Below are 20,793 nucleotides of genomic sequence, written 5' to 3'. Positions count from 1 at the left end.
TGCTTACTACTGTTATACAGAGAGAATTTATGTTTGTGCTGTAGACTATCCGCATTAAAAGAAAGTATTTGTTTTTTCATGCAGCCTCTTGAAGGCTTTGTCCCTCTTGCTTGCAGGGGTACGTTTTGCAATACCCTGCGCTGCTGCTTTCCCAGCCCAAGGCAGGGTTTATTTGCTGGCTCTCGTGAATAAGCTGTTCCTGCACACAAGGAGGAAAATGCTGTGTGGACCTCGGCCAGTCAGACAAGCTGATCGGAACTGGGTCAGTTTAAATTACTGTAAACAAACAGGGTCATTAAGCGTTATTTTAAATCAATTTTTCTAGCATAGCATCAGCCCCAGCAGAAATCGGGGCCGTTCTCATGCAGCGTGCAGGGAGGGATCCTGCTTTCCAGGCAGCTGCGCTCAGAGCTTTTTGCACAGGGAAATACCCCCAGGCACCCCCAAAAACTGCCCCTCCAAAGGCAGCATGACAGCCCCATCCCATGTCCCACCGGGGGCCAGCTCCCCACCTCCAGGCACCCACAGCCCCTGAGCTCCAGTGGGCAATGCACACCCGTGGGTGCTGGGAAGCGGCACCCAGCCCTCGCCCCGGGGTGTCTGAGGGGCTCGGCAGGGTGAAGGCAGAGCGGTGGCAGTCACCCACCCTGGGACAAGCAGCTGCAGAGAATGGACATGACCCAGGCTCTGCACACAAGAGAAACGCTGCTGCCCTTTGCCTCGACACGGTGCGGCGTGCCTGCCCAGCGCGTTCACGGTAAGCCTAAACAGACACCCCCAGCAACCCAAACTGGAGCAAGTTTCTCTAGTAAACATAAACTTTATTTCATTCAAGGCAAAGCTAACTAAACCTCTACAGTGCAAAAATGTGCTGTAAGTCATCGCACAGCATGTTGTACACATCCTGTGTCTATTTGCAGGTATCTCCTACATGTATTTATATACGCTTATACACATACGTGCGTGGCACAGCACACGCCTCCGGCAGGGCCTTCTCCCCCACACACCCTGGAAAGCCTCTGCAGAACCCCCAAAGCCCTTGTGACAGCAGGGACCCCGCAGGCGCTGGCACAAGCTTCCAGGGCAGCCTGCTCCCCTGGAGCCCCCTGCGCTGCATACAGCACCCGCACACATATGCGTATAGAATTACATTTGAAAAACTGCTTATGTTGACTTTTTCCATCAAGCCAGAGAAGTAATCCATGCATAGTACAGCATTGCATATCCTGGTGGTAAGTGGAACCGTGTCCAGATACCATCTAAAAAAGGCCAACAGGTTAGGACAGCTAAAAATAGTTCTTTAAAAAAAATCTCTTCCTCCCTTCACTGTCCTCTCCCATGGGAGGTCTCCTCCAAGGATGGGCTGGGGGTTCTCTTGGGGCAGCTGGGAGGTCTCACGCCTTCCCACCCACTCTCCTGATGACAATGGTATGTTAACGATACTTTGCATTTACAGAGTTCCTTTCGCCCCAGGATCTTGGAGCACTTTGCAAAGCGATGCAGGGAGCCTCACACCTCCTGTGAGGTAGGTCAGATTTACTGTCCCCAATTTACAGATGGAGAAACTGAAGCACAGAGATTTGTCTGAGGGTCCCACAGATCCTCAGAGAGGGGACCGAGATGCTGTGGACCTGACTCCCACCGGCTCGCCTAACCAGCAGCCGAGGAAACCTGCCTGTAGCTGCCTCCTGTCCCCAAGGCACAGCCCCGCTCCGGCGGGTGCCAGCCAGCCCTGCACCCGGACGGAGGATGCAAGGTGCCCTCCGGACCACCGTCCATCCCCACGAGCTGGCAGGCGGGGTGTGACCTCTCCCACAACAGTCTCCAGAGAAGGCAGCACCTCACCTTTCCTTGCCCACCTCACCCACCGAATCCTCGCCTGCCCTCCACCCCAGCACCGCTGTCGGGGTGCAAGCCCCTGCAGCTGGGGAGTCATGGCTCAGCTTTGATTCCCGATTTCGAGTGGGGACAGGGGCCCCACTGACAGACACCCACAAATAAAAGAGAAATAGGGAACAAATCATGTTGTAAAGGACGTTGTCAACTGCAGTTGTAGGATCAGCTCACTCCCTTCACGTCTCACGTCCTGCTACAGCCCTTGGGAAGGGGGCTGGGTTGCCTGAGTCCCCACTGCGAGTACCCTTTGAAAAGAGCCTCTGGCTTTCTGTGGCACCCCTCATCCGGGGATCTCCAAGCACTTTACAAATGTTAGCCAAGGAAGCCTCACAACAACCCCTGTGAGGTAGAGCAGTATTATTATCCCCATTTTACAGATGGGGAAACTGAGGCATGGAGAGGCAGAGCGACTTGCCCAAGGTCACCCAGCGGGCCGGTGGCAGACCCAGGAGCAGGCTGGTGCAGCCCTGGCCCAGCTCCCCTCGCCAGGGCTTGACCGTACTCCCTCCCTGCATCGCGGATGGAGTGCCACAGTTTTCCTCAGGTGAAAGGGAAACGCACTCAGCTGTTTTCCCACTGGAGTCTCATATAAAAAATATCCGCGTAACGAGTTAAGCCGTGGCGAGTCAGCATCGAAAGCATCGCTGCTCTGAGTGCCGAGCTTTAAAAAGAGGGGAGGAGGAGCAAGAGCAGCAGCACAAACCCTGGGAGCACCTCTGCAGCAGGCTGGCTGGGGGAGAAGCCCCCCGCTGCCCCCCCGGGGGATGGCCCTGTGCAGGGGCAGAACGAGTGTGACAGGTGGAGGCTACCCCACCATGGGCCAGCAGTGACACTGGGGCACCCCCAGCCCTGCCACAGGAGGGACCGAAGCACCTCGGGGTCAGGCTGCACCACGGCAGCGTGGCACCCAGCCCCTGCTGGGAAGAGATGACAGCCCTGACAGCAACGGGCCTTGCACCAATTTGGTTCTCAAGTGTGCTTAACCGGAGAGCTGAAGCCAAGCCCCCTCACCACCGCCCCACTCCCACCCTCCCTCCTGTGCCGGACCCGTGAGACATGCAGCGCAGGCAGGAGCCTCTGGCTCTGCGGCAGGTTTCGTGCACGCTTGCTCTGCTCCAGAAACCTTCTGTATGAGGCAGGCAGCTCCTGCCCGCCCCAGCTCAGCATCGCCGGAGTCAGACAAGATGCCCCAAGCTCCTCGCAGCCTCTACCCCGCCAGGCTCACCGGCATCCCCGGCAGCCCATCCTCCCACACCCCTGGGAGCGCAGCGTACGTGGCGCAGCGCCTGCCCAGCCACAGACCAGGGTACACCCCAGCACCCAGCCCCTTTCTGCCTGCCCAGCACCCTCTTGCCTTCAGTCAGAGCAGAGCAAGCGGCACCCTCCATCCCGGCGGCATCCCAATCCAAGTCCGCAAGAAGCTCCCAGTCCCCGTGGCAGCCAAAGTCTTTTCCGAGAAGCAGTGCAGGTTGCAGGCACGTGTGTAATAGAAACACGTCTCAAGCATTGGCAGTTTGGAAAGAAAACAAAAGGGAAAGGCTTGTCCCCCTGCCCGCTCTCCCCACTGCTGCGTGGGCTGGGGCTCGGGGCGCCGCTGCTTCATGCCTTTGGTGGTGCTTTTTGTTCTGCCTTGGAGCCAGCCAAGCCGTTCTCGGTGTTGTCATTCCCTGACGAACTCACGAGACACTCCTTCCTGGGGGAGAACACACAGCCCATTGATACCCTTGGCCCCCTTTGCCATGACCCCAGCCCTGTGCAGCCCTGCCCCATGGCAGCACCCGCCGAAGGGTGCTGGGACCATCACCCGCACTCACTTCCCATCCTGGGTCTTCTTGATGATGAACAGGACAACCCTCTTGATGAGCATGAAGAGGATGAGGAGGCCGATGAGCCCCCCCACAACGCCCACGATGATGAGCGTCACAGTGTTGTCTGTCTCCACCACTGCAGAAGAGAAGGTGCTGAGGGGCCTCAGGAGGGAAGCACGGAGCTCCCAGCTGCACAACCCCCCCCCCCCCCCCGAAAAGCAGCGACCCCCTCACCAGCAGCTGGCCCACAGCACAGAGGGGCACAAGGCCCAGACTTGACCTTCAGGGATGCCATCTACCTCCAAGAAGCCAGGACACCCCGTGCAGCACCACAACCATGACCCACGGTGGGGTTAGCGTGTATCTGCATGCCCACCCCCCAGCGCCACTCACGGGGCGCAGCAGCCCTGGCTGGCACTTACTCTTGTGGACCACTGTGAGGAAGATGGTGGCATTGTGCTCCGCGTTCTTCTCCTTGGGGTTCTTGACGTAGCAGGTGTATTTCCCAGCATCACTGAACTCCACGTTCTTCAGGACAATGGAGATGTTGTTTTCCTTCTTGGTCGTCGAGCCGACAAACTCAACCCGTGGGTTGCGCCCCACGAGGAAGGGCTCTGAGGCTTTGTTCTTTATCTGGCCATGGTAAATCTGCAGAGGCAGGGATGCAGGATGAGGGATCAGCTGGACAAACCCAGGGGAGGAAAAGGCTCATGCTCTCCTGCTGATGCTCTGCCCCACATCTGCACGCACAGACACGCACGGTCCAGTGTCCCGGCCACCCCGCAGCAGCAGGAATGGCTGTGGAGGGCGACCGACACGCAGCACACCCGGGAAGCAGCAGATCCCTCTGACTTGCCGTGCAGCAATGTCACGGACCACGCAAAAGGTGGGAGAAGCCCCAGGCAGAGAGAGTCCCTTTGCTCTAGGGCCACACAGGGCTGGCCAGCCCTCCTGCTAAGGAGTTGAACAGCGGAATATTCTCAGCAGGAAGGAAATCTATACACAACCTTCAGTATTTCAGAGCAAGCGCAGGAGGAGAAAATTAACCATATTTCACCCAAAGTGCAGGCTTGCACCTGAACAACTGATTTATGACTAATTTAGGAAAAGAAATGAGCCTGTGGGCAGCAGAAAATCCAGACCAGCTTTGTGGCAAAAGCACAAATGTGCCAGGAAATTTGAGTTACCCTGTTTGCACAGCCCCCTCCCCCCAGAGCTGGAGAGACTCTGAGGGACAGGCACCCGGCAAGAGGAGAAAGGGAACTGCAGTGCTGGTCTGTACTAGGAAAGGACAAAAGGACCTGCTGGGAAAACAGGCAAAGCCCGGAGAGCCACCCACCATCTCTGTCGAGTTGAAATACCACGTGAAGATCAGGTTGTGAAAGCCTATGCAGGTGGTGAAGGTGCAGGGCAGCAGGACATCGGAGTTATTTAGAGCCATCACAGTGTTGGTCTTCCCCACTGACACCTCCAAGGCAAAGGCGATGGCAACGACATGCAAACCTGGCAGGGAGAGGAGAGGGGAGAGTGAGGACCGGCATGGCACCCTGGGGGCAGATGGGGCAGGGAGAAGAGGTGCCACTTCTCCCCTACAGCAACCCAGCCTCCAGCTCCAGCACTGGCCACAGTGGGGTTCCCCCCCCCCAGGGAGCACGTGGGGGGCAGTGGGACTCAGCCATCGCTCCCCTAGGTCTGGCTCCCAGCTCTGTCAGGCATCATCCTCATCCTCCTCCTCCTCCTCCTCCTCCCAGCAGCCTCAGTGCAGGGGCTCGAGCCCAGCTCTCCTCCCCTCCCAGCACCCAGGGATGGGTTTGTTACCCTGTGTCCCCTTTGGCTGCCGCGGCAAGAGCAAACGCGCCTGTCCCCATCCCCAGGACAGCTCGGCAGAGATAGGGGACCCGCTCCTGGAGGAACAGCAGGGGCTGGCTGGCACCCACAGAGATAAGGAACCATCATATCACCACGAATAAAGTATGCAAATGAAAACCCTGATTTGCATGTTATCCACAAGGCCTTCAGCTAAACCTTAAAGGGGGGAATTAAAAAAAAAAATAAAAAGCCCAAAGCATAGCAGAGCTCTCTGTTCTTCAAGCAGGGAGCCCGAGCACTGATTAGCATTGCCATCCTGGATGCCTGCCACGCGGTCCGTCCCTCGCCCCAGCCAAGGGCTCTCGGCGAGCCAGTGCAGCAGGCTCCTTCCAGCGCCTGTGCAGACCTCCGGAGCGGCACCCCCTCACGCCTGCCTTGCAGAGCTTCATCTCCTGCTGTGGCTGACAGATGACCTTCAAACTGCAGAACACAGCTCTCCCGCTCCTCTCCTCCCCGTTAGCAGGGAGAAATGCATCGAGGAGCAGGTATGAGCCCAGATGCGAGAGCCAGGAGCGTGCCTGAAAGCTCCCAGGGTCCCACGCAGGGGACTGGCATCGCAGCCCTGTGCAGCAGGCTAGGCCAGCAGTGTCCACGTGGACCCTTGCCTGGGGGCACAGGGGTGCTTTGCTTTGGGTCAGGGGAACAGCCCCACTCCCCATGCCCATCCCACTTGTATGATGTGGTATGGGCAAGATGTGCCACAAGCCAGCAAAGCACCATCCTCCCCTTTCCCAGACCTCAGCCGCCAAAGGGACCCAGCCATCCCTACAAAGCTTTCCCTGGGCAACCTGGCAATCAAAACACAGGGGACACAGCTCTTCCCAGAGCTACAAGCTGGTCCCCAGTTCCACTGACACCTTAACTTTGGAACCACTGCTCTCAGCTTCAGATTCGCGTCTCTCTGCAGCCGCTTCAGCTGCTGATTTATTCTCCCACACATGCCTGTGCTAACAACTCCCCAGGCACGTCGCAGCCCAAGCCAAGCCTGAGAGCCCTGCATCCTGGGCTTCGGGCCCTGCTGCAGTGCTGCATTGCAAGCACTGCAGGGAAGGAGTTACTTAACTTTACAAAGAACCACTTTTTGTTTTGCTTGAGAGGCTGAGCTAACGTCAGGGAGTGGTTCCCACCAGATGGAGGTCTCCTGCAGTTCTCAGGCTCAAAGACCATCCCTGGGAAGGCTACAGAGGGGACTTCACAGCCAGGAGTGTCCCAGGGGAATCATACTGCTACTTGGAATAAGACCTAGCAGCGGGATGCCTGGCTCTGCAGGTATGCCTGAGCAGGCAGGGTGCTGCAAGCAGACAGTTACTTAGAGGAAAGATGATTCCTTGCAGCTTGTAACACTTTTAATCCTGTCTACCATCGTTATAACATCATGAACATAATCGGAATGTGTGGGGTAAACGGAGGCTGATCTTGTTCCTGTCATGCTGTGGTCTCAGGAAGACAGAATTGACATGTTACCGCTAAATAAAGCACAGAGAAAAACACATTGGGAGGCTGGGAGATTACTGACTGAACCTGCCACAACAGCTGCCACCGTTACTTTTCTGTGTGCCCAAAGCTGCTGCACTTTGCATCACCACAGTCCCAAGCTTCAGTCCTCAGGGCAAGCCCCTCCAGGGTTCCAGGCTGCCTCCTGACCTGCAGGCACGACCCCTCCCCAAGAGACAGCGAAGGGGAACCGGGGAGCAGTCGCTCCTGCTGTGGCCAGAGCCCTGGCTGCCTGCTCCTTGCTTTTGCAGAGGGTGAGCCCCTGGGACAAGCCCCCCCGCCCCAAAGGGGTTGCAGAGCCACTGAGTGATGTGCAATAGTGCTGGGCGTGCAACCCAGGACCCAGCCCCAGGAACAACAGCCCTCCAGCCCAGGCCAAGGCCCAGAGCAAGACTTTCCCCCCTGGGTTGCTGGCTGCCCCCCACTTGTCCTGCAGCCTGCCAGGAACCCCGCCTGGGAACCACTGCCTTAATGCAAAGGGCACATGGGATTCACCTGAGAAGCCATGGGACACCTCCAGCATCTGTGAGAAAGCTGCTCGGTAAAAACTCTCATTGTCCATAAAAATCAGCATGACCTGCTGGCACAGACAGCAAGCCATGCCCAGCGGGCTGGCCAGGCTCCTCTCCACCCGGGGTAGGGGGGAGAAGCCCCCAGGCCAACCTGAGCTCAGGCACTATGTGCTCTGGCAGAGGACCCGCGGTCCTCACCCCTCCCACGGGCACCAACAGAAGAAGCCGTGCTGTGGCTCCTCGATGCAGCCAGGAGCCTGCTGCCACTCCCTGGGGAGCACAGCATCCCCAAAACACATGGAGAGACCTGTCCAGATGTTCTCCCCATCCCACCCACCCCCCTTCAGGCTCCCAGCCCACTGGAGCAACCTGTGGAACAAGGTTCCCACCTCCATGCCCTGGACCCCAGACCCCCAGGTGCCCGGATCTCCAGCATCTCCCCTACCACCGCACTGCCAGCCCCACACTGCAAGTAGCATGTGCAGCACCTGCCTTAGGAGGCACTTCCAGCCAGGTACCAGCACCCCGATCCTGCAGCAAGCCTGGTAATTCCACGTCTTTTCCTGTCTCCAGCTCACTTAAACTTAAGAACTATGCCCTCCAAAACGCCTCCCAAGGGAGTTTCCCAACAGCAAGTGCTGCAGAGGCAAGCCCTTGGCTCCAGGCTCTCTGCGCCCATCGACAGGAGGATGACCTGCGTGAGCAGAAGTGCAGCCGGTGTGTGAGGGCTGATGCAGGTGGCTTGGAACCGGCCGCGGGGGCTGCAGCCGGGAGGGGACGGCCACCAACTCCTTCCTCCAGCCTGCAGGTCCCGGGCATCCCCGGCCACGGGTCTGGGCACCACGCTCCGAGCAGCGGCCCTGCGGTGTGGGGCTCGTCGCCGCGCCGGGGAGAAGCGCATGCAAATGGTCGCTTTAGAAAATGAACCGTAAAAAGAATGACCTGTCGGCGGGCGTGCTGGCGTTGAAGCAGTGCATTGCCTCCCTACGGCTATTGCCCCGGTTCCCGTTAGCAGGCAGGTAGCCGTGGTCCCTGCTCGCAGAGCAGCTGAGCAGAGCAGGGCAAAGCGGGATGCAGCCGCAGTGCTCACGGAGGAAAGCCCTGGCGATGTTAGCGACTGCTGCAGGCAGGGCAGGGGGCTGGAGCCGGGATTTCAGAGTCCGCTCGCGGACTCGGCTGTGAAGTCACCTTGGACAAGTCACTTATCCTCAGTGCTCCGGACACTCCGTCTGCAGAGCAGAGATAACTGCGTTAGCGCCTGTGGACGGCAAATTCATCGCAGCAGCAGCAGCAGCAGCGGCAGCAGCAGCAGCAGCAGCAGCGTCCGATTCCTTGCGGCGCGGGCGGGCCAAACGCAAAGCAGCGGAGCGCCCAGCCAGGGACCCCCGCTCGGGGACACGAGGGGTCGGCTGGACCGGGGGTGCCCGCGGGCAGGGTCCCCACCGGCGGCCCGCGGGGCGCAGCAGGACGCGGCGGTACCCGGGGAGCCCCCCGCAGCCCCCCGCGCCCCTTACCCAGGAGCGCTGCCAGCGCGGTGCGGCGGCGGGCGGCGGCTGAGCGCGGGGCCATGGCTGCGGAGCGGTGCGGAGCGGTGCGGAGCGGTGCGGAGCGGTGCGTGCTGGCCCGCACCGCCCGGCTCTGGCCGCCCCCGCGGAGGGCGAGCGGCGCCGGGCGGAGCCGCGCCGGGCGGGGCCGGGCTGCGCCCTCCTCCGCGCCCCCCCGGTCCTCCGCGCCCCCCCGCGCTTCTCCGGCCCCCCCGGTCCTCCGCGCCCTCACGCGCCGCGCAGCCGCCCCCCGCCCCCCCGCGCAGCCCCGCATGTGCCCCCCCCGTCGGCCCCCCCAGCTCCCCCATGACCCGCGGAGGGGTGGGCGCAGCGGAAAGGTCCCTGCGGGGCGCCACTGGCCACCTTTGGAAGGGGACAAAGTCCCGCCAAGGCTGGCGGCTGCTCCTGCTGCAGCCTGGGGACACGGGCCTGGGGCTGGGCTCGAAGCCGATGCACCTCAGCAGGGCGATGCCACCAGCCCCCTGCCCTCCAGGGCACCCCAGCGGCCCCGAGGTGGGCAGTGGGCAGCCCTGCGGCCACCAACAGGGCGCAGAGCCTGTCACCGGTGGGCGAGGCTGCGGGAATACCCCCGGCACCAAAGGGAACGCTGCGAAAACTTATTTTTCTCACCACCGGCATGTTCCAGCGTAATTGGCTGCACGTAAGTTCATGTCTCAAGAACCTTTTTGCTCCGCCACATCCATTAGAGCTGACCTCAGTGGCCACATCCAACGCACCGCGGGAGGGACGCGCCTAATGGAGGCCCCCGGTGAGGTGGTGTGTGAAGGCAGCGCTTTGCCTCTGCGGCCAGGTCCATTAGGCAGCCAGACCCCGGTGCCAAGCAGCAATTTGCTGGAGGTGATGTGTCCTGGGAACAGGCATGGCGGGAAGGGGAGGAGGTGCTGCCGCGCTCGTGGTGCAGGAACAGCACTGGCCGTTCCGCCAGGCCATGGTCCTGGCTGGCACAAGGCACGTGTCCCGGCAAGGCTCACCCCGAATGCGGCCCCAACAGCCTTGCTTCATCTCCGCGTGCAAGCGGTTTGCCTGCAGGGGTGCTGCCTGGGGCCCTGCATGTTGGGGTGCCGTGGCCGTCAGCTCCAGGGCACTTTGAGAGACACCCCAGGCCCCCGCAGCTCACTCTCCTTCCCACCTGGCCAGGAGCATGAAGCGGGAAGGAAGGAGGGAAAGCAGGAGGCATGGGGGCATCCTAGGGGACCCTGAGAGGATGCCAGCAGTGCCTGTGGGTTGAGGAGTGCAGGCTGCAGAGCTGGCAGCAGAGACAGGAAAAGTACAGGCAGAGTGGGCAGCGCCGGCAGCCGACGCTGCGGGAGTGGTGTGGAGAGTACTGCTGATGCAGCAGAAGGTGTCTTGGCAGGGAGCTGTGACAGATACAGCCAGGTGATGGATACGGCCAGGTGATGGATATGGCCAGGTGAGTGGAGCCACCAGAACTGGTGACCAGGCAAGCGGTGTGCCGAGACAGGAGGAGGAGTGCTGCATCTGCTGGAGCCTTGCTAATGGTGAGGGGGGTGGCGCACCTCTGAGGAGCAGCTAGGCAGCGAGGTCCAAAGGGGTGGAGGGACGCCTGTTATCCCTGCAAGGGTGCATGATGGCTGCGAGGGCCATGGTCACAGGCACTGAAGCGGGGGGTGGATGAGGCTGAGGCTGGGCCCTCCAGCATCCAGCAGGCAGGACCAGAGACCTGCAGCGCTGGGCACCAGGAACAGCAGCCCGGTACCCTGGGGCAGGGAAAGGCCATTACATGCAGAGGACTCCCTCCTGGGATGCTCAGGTGTCTGCCAAGTTTGCTTCCAAAAAGGTGGGTCAAGCTGGAATGGGTTTGGCCAAACTGCCATCATGATCCCCCCAGCAGAGACCTAAATCCTTTTGGAAGCAGGAAGGCTGGGAACAGCAGCACCGCCCTGCTGCAAGGGTCACCCAGTAAATACAGAAGGGCTCTTGTGAGCACAAACTGGGCATGCTGGGCAGATGGGTACCCAGTTTCTTCAGCGATGGCACACCCTGTGGCCACACTCGCCCTGCTGAGCTTCTCTTCAGCGGCAGAGGTGGCGAGCCTGGCATCATCCTGCCCACTCCCGCCACATGCCCGCAGCCAGCCGTGCCCTCCCAGCCCCAGGGCTGGGAGCGGGATGCTGCCTGTCACAGGAACCTGATGGAGCTGTCACACTTGGCAGCTCTGGCTGGTCTCCTCGGCTGACTGATCTCATGAGACATCTGCTGCTGCCGTGGGCCTGGGAAAGGCTCTGCTCTCCCACAGCTCGGTCTCAGTGAGTGGTGTGCCATGGCCAGGAAAAGCACTCATGGCAGCTGGCCCTGGGATTTTGGCATGGTGCTGAAACACCCGGCATGGGACCCGGAGGATACTGCGGCTCAGCGGAAACTTGTTTTGCTGAGTCCAGCACAAGGCTGCTGTGTCTGGTTTCAGGGAAGGTGAGCACCCTCTGCTCGGACACTGTCACCTCCCTGGGGGAACAGGAAGAAGGGCTCAGGGGTCCTTCCAGCTAGCTGACAGCCTGATGGGGGGGGGGGGGGAGGCGCACAGTGGCTGCCAGGCCCCTGTGTACCTCTCACCTTGCACTAATGGAGCTGGGAGGGTTAAAATGCCAGGCTGCTCTCCGAGGAGGGCTCCAGCTCCCCTCCACGTGGGTACCGGGTAGGGCTGAGCAGAGCAGCTGGGCTGCAGCCTCACAGCTCAGTGCAGGAGGCGAAGCGCTGGCCCCGGCTGTCCTGGAGCACCCTGCCAGGGGCATCCCCAGCCACACTCCCGGCAGCGATGGAAGGACAGCCCTGGCCCCCTCCCAAACCTCCCGGAGCCAGGGGATGCTGGGCTCCCGGACCAGGAGCAGGCAGAGCCCTCCTGCCGATGTAGGAGGTGGTGACGCTGGAACAGAGCTTCCCATCAGCACCTTATATTTACTGCAAGGTCCTCTGGCTGTGACCTTTAAAAGACAAGGTGGCCTGGCAGCCCAGGAGCTGGCAGTGAGCAGGAGGCGCTGGCAGGGATCAGACACTCTGCAGGACCATCCCGGCTGGGCCAGGCACAGCAGGCTGGGAGCTGAGCGAGCGGTCCGGGCACACAGACTGCGGGTGAGTGCTTGGCTGCCTTTGTCATTCTCAGCCTTCCCTTGCCTGCAGCTCTCCCTCGGAGCAATGCTTTCCCCTCTCCCTGCCTCCTTCTCCCTGTGCAGAGCCGTCCTGCCCTCCACCTCCTTGGCACACACCGGCAGAGCTGCCTGCCCTCCACAGTGGGCAAGTTCCTCGCCCCCTTTCACGGGTCCTTTAATACAAGCGGGGAGAAAGGACCAGTGTCCCCAGGCAGCCACTGCAGAGGCATCTGCAAGAAACACTGAGACAACTGTCCTGCGTCTCAGCAGAAAGTTTCTTCCTGAGCCGGCACAGCCTGAGGCCACCTCCACCAGAGCCTCCCCAGCTCGGGCTCTCCAGTGCTGCCCCTCACACCCCTCAGCAGTCCCCTGTGGCTCTGCCCGGCGCTGGGCAGAGGTGCCCGCCAGCTCCTGACCTGCTCCCTTGCTATTCAACACCTCTAATCCCCCCTGGCCCAAAGAAATTCATGTGGTCTGCAAGAGGGACTGTTGCTGATTCTGGAGAATCTGCAAAGCCCTGGCTCTGGGGGGGCTGCAGTTCACTGGCCTTGGTCACTTGCGGTGGTGAAAACTCACCCTTGTGGTGTCCCGCGGGGCTCTCTGTGATCCCACAGTGCCTGCCTTCCGCAAGAGTTTCTTGCCAGTGACTCTCCCAGTGGCATCCCCAAACTGCCAGCCTGTGGGTCCCCCATCCCCTGTGCTGGCCCCTCCGTCGGGCTGACCCCCTCTGAAGCTGGGGGGCAGAGACCCGTGCGTCCTTCTCTGGGCAGCTGCTCCTCTGCAGCAGCAAAGCTGTTCCCTGCCATGAGCCAGGTACCAATGCTGTGCCCCCCAGCACCAGCCCAGCGCTGTAGGATTGAGCCAGTGCGGGGGCACTGGAGGTGATTTTGGTGCCCTTGCCCCAGGGAGGGAGAGGTGGGAGTTTTCTACATGGTTAATTAACCCCGTGGGCACAAGGCAAGGTGTGCAGGGTGCAGTGCCCGGGCCAGGCAGGCGGTGCAGGGAAGAGCTGAGCCCGTCTGTGCTGCTCATTGTTACCCTGCTGCTCAGCAGCAGTGGGCTGAGCGAGGTGGGGTGCTGGGGTAAGGCAGGGCGGGCAGTGTTAGCCCAGGGAAGAGGCAGTTGTAGGTGTGGGGGGCGGTGTGCCGGGCAGACCACGCTTGTGCGCCGATGTGGGATGCGCAGGCGGTCGGTGGCCCTGGTTGAAGGGCAGCCGGGAGATGCACGACGGAGCACAGCTGTCAGAGCTCCCCTCACCCTCATGCCTCCACGGCGGGTAAATTGATGGATGTGCCTATTAACTGTGCCCCAGTTGTGCCGCGCTGCTCCGGTGCATCTGCACGGTATTGCTGGATTGCTAAATCGGACAGCAGGCTGCTTATGGGTGCCCATCACCCGCCACGTGCCCTGGGCTCCGCTGGAGCCTGCTGAGCCTCACCTGCCTTGCCCCGAGCAGCCGCCGTCCCCGGCTGTCTGTGGAGCAAATGTGGGGCAGTCGGCAGGGTGCAGCTCCCCGGAGCACAGCTGGAACCCCCGCAATGCACACAGAGCACCCCCGAGATCTCGGGGCTCTCCCACCCCCAGCACTGCCCTGCCTGCACCCGGCTCTGCGGCAGCTCCTGGGACTGAGCTGTGGAAGCGCAGGCAGCCCCGGGCTCCCTCGGCACCCAAAGCACCTGCCGCCACGGCGGGACCGAGCTCTGGGCACACAGGAGCCTTCTCACCCCCCTGGACAGATACACAGGCAGAGCAGAGACAAGGGACCCTGTCCTGCCCCTCTGGCAGGCAGCAGCACAAAAGCACCGAGTGCAGAGTTTGTGTTTTGTTGTTCTTTTGTTTGTTTGACTGTACAAAGAGCAATAAAAACATCCTCCACTCAGCAGAGTGCTTGGCAAAAGAAACCCATCAGAAGGCGCAACCCCAAAACTATAGTCATGACCGATAGCAGCGCCTCCTGTGTGTATATATATATATTTGTAGAGATTCTCTCTGTTGTGTACAGCTATGTACATACAGATGCATTGGCAAGTTGCAATCCAAGGATAGTGCATGAAATAAATGAAAGGCAGATGCAAGACTGGTCATGTGCAACAGTCAGAGGCCTTTGGCCGCAAAGTTGCCAGCTCAGTCCCACGTGGAGCCGCTCGCAGCCCGGCTGCAGGCAGCAGGCGGCCCCAGGAACCAGCCTTGTGGCCGGCTCCCCACTGGCACTGTACGGGGAAAGCCAACTGGGTGGGGGGCGCAGGGGCGGCAGCCTCAGCCCAGCGCCCCCCGGGCAGGAAAACCCACGGGAGCAGGGGAAGCCACATGGCGAGACACGGCACATTCCTGCTGCAGCCGGGACGGGGAGCGGTGCAGAGCCCAGCGAGGTTGAGCAGGGTGGAGAGGGCACGCGGGGCCAGGGCAGGAAGCGATGGGGGCAGAGCAGGGAGCGCACGGCTGTCCCTTCATCCCCAGGGCCTGATGGCATCATCTGTGGCGCTGCCGGGATGGCACCCGCACAGGGTCGTGGCAGCACTGGGTGGGGGGTGGGGTGGCGAAGGGTTCCTTTCTCCCCTAGCAGTGCTGCACGTGGGTGATGGGACCTCTGTCACCAAGCCCTGGGCTGTGTCCCCTGGGGCTCTGTGTGCTGCCCCTCTCCTGCCCCACGTCCCGCCTGCCATGGGAGAAGAAAAGCCTGGACACGGTGCGGCAGGGGACACTTCCTTGGGTCATTTTCCCTGTCTGAACCAGAGGAGACCCCAGGCCGAGCTCCCCGCATGCTTCGGCCAGCTCAGCTCACCCGCCCGGGCTGGTGCAGGAGGCCAGGGGCTTGCCCAGGGCAGGCGCTGAGCCCGAGGCAGGCAGGACCACCGAGTGCCACCCCTGGGGCTCACCGCAGCCCCCTGCACCCCAGCGGGGTGGGACCAGCTGGGACCACCGCTCCTCATGCCTGCCCTCACCACCCCCCAAGCTGCCCAGGTCACTGCTAATAACGAAGTGCAGAGGATGCAGGGCAGCTCCCGGGGTGCGCTGGCGGAGCTGCCACAAGCAGGGCAGGCACCACGGCCCATGGACGGGGCTGAGGCAGGCAGCAGCCGGCACTGTGGGGCTCGCGGCTGGGCAGGCTGGCAGTGCTTCGCGTGGCAGTTATGGATTGTGCAGTGCTCTGCAGGGAGGCTGGAGGAGGCAGTCTCAGCATCACAGGGTTGCTCAAGGGTGACAGCACCGTCCTGCCTCTGGGCTCACGGTTGTGCCCAGTCCTTCCCAGTAAGCGCCCAAACCTCCTCTTCCTCCCAGCAGCTCTTTGTCCCTAGCAGCCACATCCTGCCGCTCCCTACCACCTGGGCTTGGCACATCAGCAGAACATTTTCCATTAGAATTACCCTCCCCAGGAAGGAAATGAGCACAAAAAAGTCAGCCCAAGCACCTTTGGCTGAGGTGCTCAGACCCAAAAATAGCCCAAGAGGCAGAAGGGTACATCCATTACACCATCATGAGCCATTAGCAGTTCCAAAAACCAGCAAAGGTCAGAGGCACCATGTAGGCTAATGGTCATTACCCAGCCATCAGCTCCTGAGCAGGCTGGGACAGTCCCCAAGGAGCATGAGCTTCTTGTCGCAGCACCCTCAGCACTGGCACACAGGACTCACAAGGAGGAGATGGATCGGGGACCCCTCAGGGACAGGTACACCAGTGCCCGTGCCCTGGGCGCAGCAGGAGCACACCTTGGGGGGGAGATGGGGCCCTAAGGGTACACAACTGCTGGCCACTGGCCTCTGTTTTCTTTTTCTAGTGGGATAGGGTACGGACATGTGGGCATGAGGCTGCCCAACCCCCTCTGCCCCTCCTGGCACCCCCTGCTCCAGCCCCTCTGTGCGTGATGACTGTGCTGTTCCCCCCTCTCCTGTGCCGCCCTGCCCCCAGCACCCCCATGGCCCCACGCGCTGCTCTGGCACTCAGAGCGGGGGACAAGAGTCCCAGCTCAGCCTCAGGGGCAGCCTCGATGCGCTTCAGCCACCCCTCCAGCCCTGCTGCCGTGGCCAGGCTCCGGGGACCTTCTCCCTACGTCCTGCTCCAGGCGGGGTTGGGTATTTGGATGGAAGGAGGGATGCTCTGGGGAGACAGAAATCCTTGCTCTGGGAAGCACATCAAGGGGGTCACGCTGTACAGGGCAGAAAAGGGAGGGGTGGGCAGGGGGGCATTACTTGGTGCCCTCGTCCGGGTTGCCTTCTCCATCTGTCTTCCCTTCCTCCTCTGTCTTCTGGTCGTCCGTGTTCAGCCTCTGCTGCTTTTTCCGACGCACACATTTCACCACCATCAGCACCAGGATCACAACGGCCAAGAAGCCACCTACAGAGGCACCCACGATGACAGCCACTGTTGAGTCGTGCTTCGGGGGCTCTAGGGAGACAGGGCACGGGCTCAGGACAGAGCAACAGGGAACAGGCAGGGCTCTGACTGCCACCGCCAGGGAGCAGATCCTGCACGTGACGGCAGGGCACGAGGCAGAGCAGAGAGCCAGCCCAGCATCACCCACGGGTGCCCAACAGCAGAGAGGACCACTGTACCACTGACCTTTGGTGAGCACCTTCAGGCTGATGCTGGCGTGGCCCCGATGCCGGTCCGGGGGGTTCAGGACATAGCAATTGTAGGTGCCTTCGTCCTCCAGCTGCACGTTTTTGAGGGTGAAGGACACATCGTACTTGGCAGGGTTCCCGGTGAACTCCACTCGGTTCCCAAAGCGGTCCAGCTGCTTGTTCATGATCTTCGTCCGGAACTGGAGGAACTGGGCAGCCCACGTGGGAGAGGAGGTGAGACAGTGTTTGGCACCCCACACGCTTGCCTGCCCCAGCTAGGCACCCTCCTCCCCTGCACGTACTGCCCCGGCTGCGCGCCCACGCCGCACGCTCACCCCGAGCAGGGCAGCACCCACTCAGCTCCACAAGCAGCATTGGTCCCTGCTCAGCTCAGGCCACAACAGGGGTCAGGGATGGGGTCTCCTCATGGCACTGCCCCCCACCCACGCCTGCCTGTCCTACCACATCCAGGAAGCTGCCCCAACTGCTGGTTCTTTAGGCAGTGGGTTGCTATTTCTCCCTGTGGTGGAGGGGTGCCAGACAGCAGGAGCACACATTAGGGGAAGGCTCAGGACCCCAGGGAATGCAGACAACTGCTTCAAGCTGGTCCCAGGACCTCACAGCAGATCCCCAGCCCCAGTGAGACTTACCAGCTCCTCAGAGCAGTTTCTGCACTCCTGGTATGTCCAGTTGAGGGAGAACTGCTTGTTTTCCACCTTGTAGCAGGAGTTGAAGGTGCAGGAGAGCTTCACCGAGGAGCCATTCAAGGCACTGATGGTGGCGGGAGCCATGACCTCCATGCCCAACCCTGTGGGCGCTGCCACAAGCACAGAGAGCCAGAGCAGAAATGAGTTAGGATGGGGGCGCAAGGAGCCATCCTGCTGGCTGAGCCTGTCTCCCCATCCCACCCTGCAGCTGCCTGGTTGCACAGAGCTCACCCTGGGGCCTGGGACTGTCTCTCAGGCACATTCACGTGGCCAACAGGACCAGGGTTTCCCTGCACAGCAGTGACAGGGGACAAGAAGGGAGCAGTTCCCCCCAGAGCATCCCTTGGCTGGACAGAAAGAGCATCCGCCGTGCTCTGCAAGGGCTGATGACCCTCTCTGCCACGATTCTGCCCGGTGCTTAATTCTGCTGACCTGGGGCAAGCCCCGCTCCTTGCCATTTAAACGAGGCTCTCCTGCTGCAGAATCGATAACGCCGTGCAAAGGGCTGAATGCAGCGTCAGCACGAAGGGCTCAGCGCCACGTCCGCTGAGGAATTTATGGCTGCGCTCATCAGATTTCATCCCCAGCAGGACGCGCTACAGCAGCGAGGGCTGGGATCTGCCCGGGCCAGCCCCTGGGGGCTGCAGCAGGAATGCAGATGCTCCCCTCTGCTAGTGGTGATCACACAAGGATTCTCCAGCTGGGAATGACCCGGTCAAGATCTCAGTCACTCCTGGGGGCACAAGGCCAGTCCCCGCACCCCAGCTTTGCTGTGGCAGAGAAACAGGGGTGTCACCTGCTGCACTCTGCAGGGCAGGACTCAGCTGGGGCATGGGCAGGGATGGGGTGTCTGTGCCCTGCTCCCTCTTCCACCCCTTTCCTGCAGCTCCCCTGCCCCAGAAGCACCTGAAACTCAGCACCTGCATCCGGCACGCTCTCCCCAGGCTGCAAAGGGGAGGGTGCGCACACCGAGGCAGGCTCCTGTGCAGCCGACTAGCTGCAAAATCTGAGGCAAAGCCCCGAGAAGCACAGGGATGGAGAGCCCTGGGAGGGATGAGGCTGTAAAGGGGGGCTGCTGCACCCCACGGGGTAGGGACAGTGACAATGGCAGCAGGTGCTTTTCCGATCACCTCACCTCTCCCCTTTGGCTGCTGCTCTTTGCTCTCAAACCTTCTTCCTGAGGTGCTCTTGGGTCCAGCCCTGTGGCCAAGCTGGATGCATGTCAAGGCTGCTCCGCTGGCTAATCCGCTCCGTCTGCAAGCAGGGCAGGAAAGGGGCCAGGCCCTGCAGCCAGGGAAAAGAGGCTTTTCCAAATTGCAGATATGGCTGTTTTGAGCCACAGGTCTTGCTGCAAGGTGCAAACCAGCAGCATCCTGAAGCTGGCTCTTTGGGGACAGAGGGGCTGTGGTGAGCACCCTCCATCCAGCCCCAGCGTGGGGAGGGCTCCCCACAGGGTGCAGGGAGACAGGGATGGAGAAAGCTGGTACATGAGGACAAGTCACAGCACCCAAGGAAGACAGAAGTGTCCAGGCCGAGCCGGTGTCCCAGCCTTGCTGCCCCATCGCTGCCCATACCCTTAGATGCTTTCAAGAAAACCTTGTAGGGGTGGATGAGCCAGCAGCCTGACCGTCCCGGGACCCCCGCCACAGACACAGCCCAGCAGACCTGGCTGGAGGGGTCCCAGCACAGTCTGTGGGTTCAGTGCCTGGCAGCACTGTGCCCTGTGTGCCTACAGTTGGGTGGCACGGTTTAGTGCTGCATCCTTGGGGTGCCCCAGGGCTCTGCAGAGGGCTGAGATGCCACCAGGAGCTCCCCTGGGCTCTGCAGCGCCCGGACAGCCCTGGCCAGGGCTTTGCCCTACCAGCTGGTATGGCAGGACCGCACCGCAGCCAGAGGGTCCTCGCAGGCAGGCAGCACGCGACAGGCACGTGTCCTGGGAGCGTGGGTCCAAACCCTGCCATGGCCCGGGCACCCAGCACCGCGGGACAGGAGAGGTGGGAAAAGAAACCGCTAAAATCCCTGGGACCGACCATCCGGGCTGTGTCCTTTGGTGCTGCAGAGTCCCAAACGCTCTGTCACTCTATACCCTGCACCCAGGGCTCAGAGGTAAAATTCCACGCAGCCTCTAAAGCAGACCTCACTGGGCTTTTTATCCTCCATTTCCCAGGCTCGCTCCTAAGGCAAAGGCAGCCCACCAGGAGCTCCAGGACAGTGCGACGAGCACTTCAAAGAAGCGATGCGTTCCCTTTTCCAATCAATATAGACCCGAACCTGCTGACACACGCTGCTGCTGCGGGGCAGGGCAGAATCGCAGAGACCACAGTTCCCCCCCGCAGCCCATGCAGCACCGCCAGCCCAGAGCCCGCCACAAAGCAAAGGACAGTCACAAGCCACCCGTAGCCCACCAGCCACCGCCGCGCCAGCCAGGCAAAGCCACAGCTGCCCCCTCTCCCCACCGCAGCCCACACCTCTGCCTGCCATGCAAACAGCCTCGCGCTTCGGCAAAACCTCCGGCAAGCAAGACGCACGGCTTTTTTAAGAGAAGATGCAGTTGCAACGTACCCCCGACCCTGCCTCAAAGCAGGTCACCCTGGCTGGCGGATCGCAGCAGGGTGCATTTCGGACCACCGCTGTCCCCATCCCTGCGGCACAGCGTTTCTCGCTGGCTCGCCGCATCCCCGGCGACAGGAGGGGCTTCTGGGGGCTGGGATGTGGGGAGGGGGCTCCTGGCCAGACAGGGTGCTTCTCCCCAGCCTGGGTGCCATCCCCTGGCAGCCGTGTGCATGCAAGGGGTCAGGTCGACACTTACCCAGCGAAAGGAGCAAGCTGAGGCCAGTGAGGAACAAGGTGGGCTGCGGGAGCCAAGCTTCCAGGCTCATTTGAAGGACTTTTGTGTATGGAGAGGACCTGGTGTTGGTGTGGGTTTTGGTGGTGGTGGTTTGCTTTTTTCGAACGGCCGGGTTATTTGCAGGTGACATACAACATTAGAGCTGCTTTATTTCCACAGCCCAATATGGCTGGCTGGAGTGGTGCTGGGTCGGAAAAAATTGGTAAATGCTATGGTTGGTGGATTTCAGCTGGAGAAGTGGGAGGGCAGAAAAATTTTCCCCTGAACAGAAGGCGACTGCTCCTGGCACTCCTGCTCCTTCCTCCGAGGTCTGGTCACAGGCTGTGTCACAGCACATCTCCTGCAGCGTGCTGAGCCCAGGACAGCCGAGGAGCAGGTTTCTGCTGGGACTCCCTCCGGCCATGAAAGTTGCCCTTGGAGCAAGCAGTGCT

The 20,793-nt window shown here is 61.2% G+C and overlaps 2 protein-coding genes across 3 annotated transcripts; both read right to left on the bottom strand.

The window, feature by feature from the left end:
- Positions 1 to 804: 804 nt before the first annotated feature.
- Positions 805 to 9,245, bottom strand: SCN4B (sodium voltage-gated channel beta subunit 4). 2 transcript variants are annotated; one of them, XM_037410087.1, is made up of 5 exons: positions 9,094 to 9,245; positions 5,044 to 5,207; positions 4,127 to 4,352; positions 3,711 to 3,840; positions 805 to 3,589 (listed from the first exon to the last, which is right to left on the bottom strand). In XM_037410087.1, the coding sequence occupies exons 1-5, from the start codon at positions 9,146 to 9,148 to the stop codon at positions 3,496 to 3,498; spliced, it is 669 nt and encodes a 222-aa protein (XP_037265984.1). In that variant the 5' UTR covers positions 9,149 to 9,245; the 3' UTR covers positions 805 to 3,495. The 2 variants fall into 2 exon arrangements, with proteins under 2 accessions (XP_037265984.1, XP_037265985.1); XM_037410088.1 differs by lacking the exon at positions 9,094 to 9,245 and adding an exon at positions 8,068 to 8,213.
- A 4,868-nt stretch (positions 9,246 to 14,113) lies between these two features.
- Positions 14,114 to 20,725, bottom strand: SCN2B (sodium voltage-gated channel beta subunit 2). The gene is made up of 4 exons (XM_037410071.1): positions 20,324 to 20,725; positions 17,458 to 17,624; positions 16,806 to 17,016; positions 14,114 to 16,631 (listed from the first exon to the last, which is right to left on the bottom strand). The coding sequence occupies exons 1-4, from the start codon at positions 20,490 to 20,492 to the stop codon at positions 16,432 to 16,434; spliced, it is 747 nt and encodes a 248-aa protein (XP_037265968.1). The 5' UTR covers positions 20,493 to 20,725; the 3' UTR covers positions 14,114 to 16,431.
- Positions 20,726 to 20,793: the final 68 nt, after the last annotated feature.

This window comes from Falco rusticolus, chromosome 16 (assembly GCF_015220075.1).
Source record: "Falco rusticolus isolate bFalRus1 chromosome 16, bFalRus1.pri, whole genome shotgun sequence".
Taxonomy (NCBI): domain Eukaryota; kingdom Metazoa; phylum Chordata; class Aves; order Falconiformes; family Falconidae; genus Falco; species Falco rusticolus.
This window is presented reverse-complemented; position numbering and strand designations above follow the sequence as displayed.

What these genes read in the sequence shown, in the direction of transcription:
- SCN4B (XM_037410087.1), bottom strand. Translation starts at nt 9,148, where the DNA reads ATGGCCCCGCGCTCAGCCGCCGCCCGCCGCCGCACCGCGCTGGCAGCG. An exon ending in ATTTCAACTCGACAGAGATG is followed by an intron (nt 4,353 to 5,043) that starts GTGGGTGGCTCT and finishes CTGCCTCTGCAG; the next exon opens with ATTTACCATGGCCAGATAAA. An exon ending in AAGAAGACCCAGGATGGGAA is followed by an intron (nt 3,590 to 3,710) that starts GTGAGTGCGGGT and finishes GTTCTCCCCCAG; the next exon opens with GAAGGAGTGTCTCGTGAGTT.
- SCN2B (XM_037410071.1), bottom strand. Translation starts at nt 20,492, where the DNA reads ATGTCACCTGCAAATAACCCGGCCGTTCGAAAAAAGCAAACCACCACC. An exon ending in GAAACTGCTCTGAGGAGCTG is followed by an intron (nt 17,017 to 17,457) that starts GTAAGTCTCACT and finishes TGGGCTGCCCAG; the next exon opens with TTCCTCCAGTTCCGGACGAA. An exon ending in CCTGAAGGTGCTCACCAAAG is followed by an intron (nt 16,632 to 16,805) that starts GTCAGTGGTACA and finishes CTGTCTCCCTAG; the next exon opens with AGCCCCCGAAGCACGACTCA.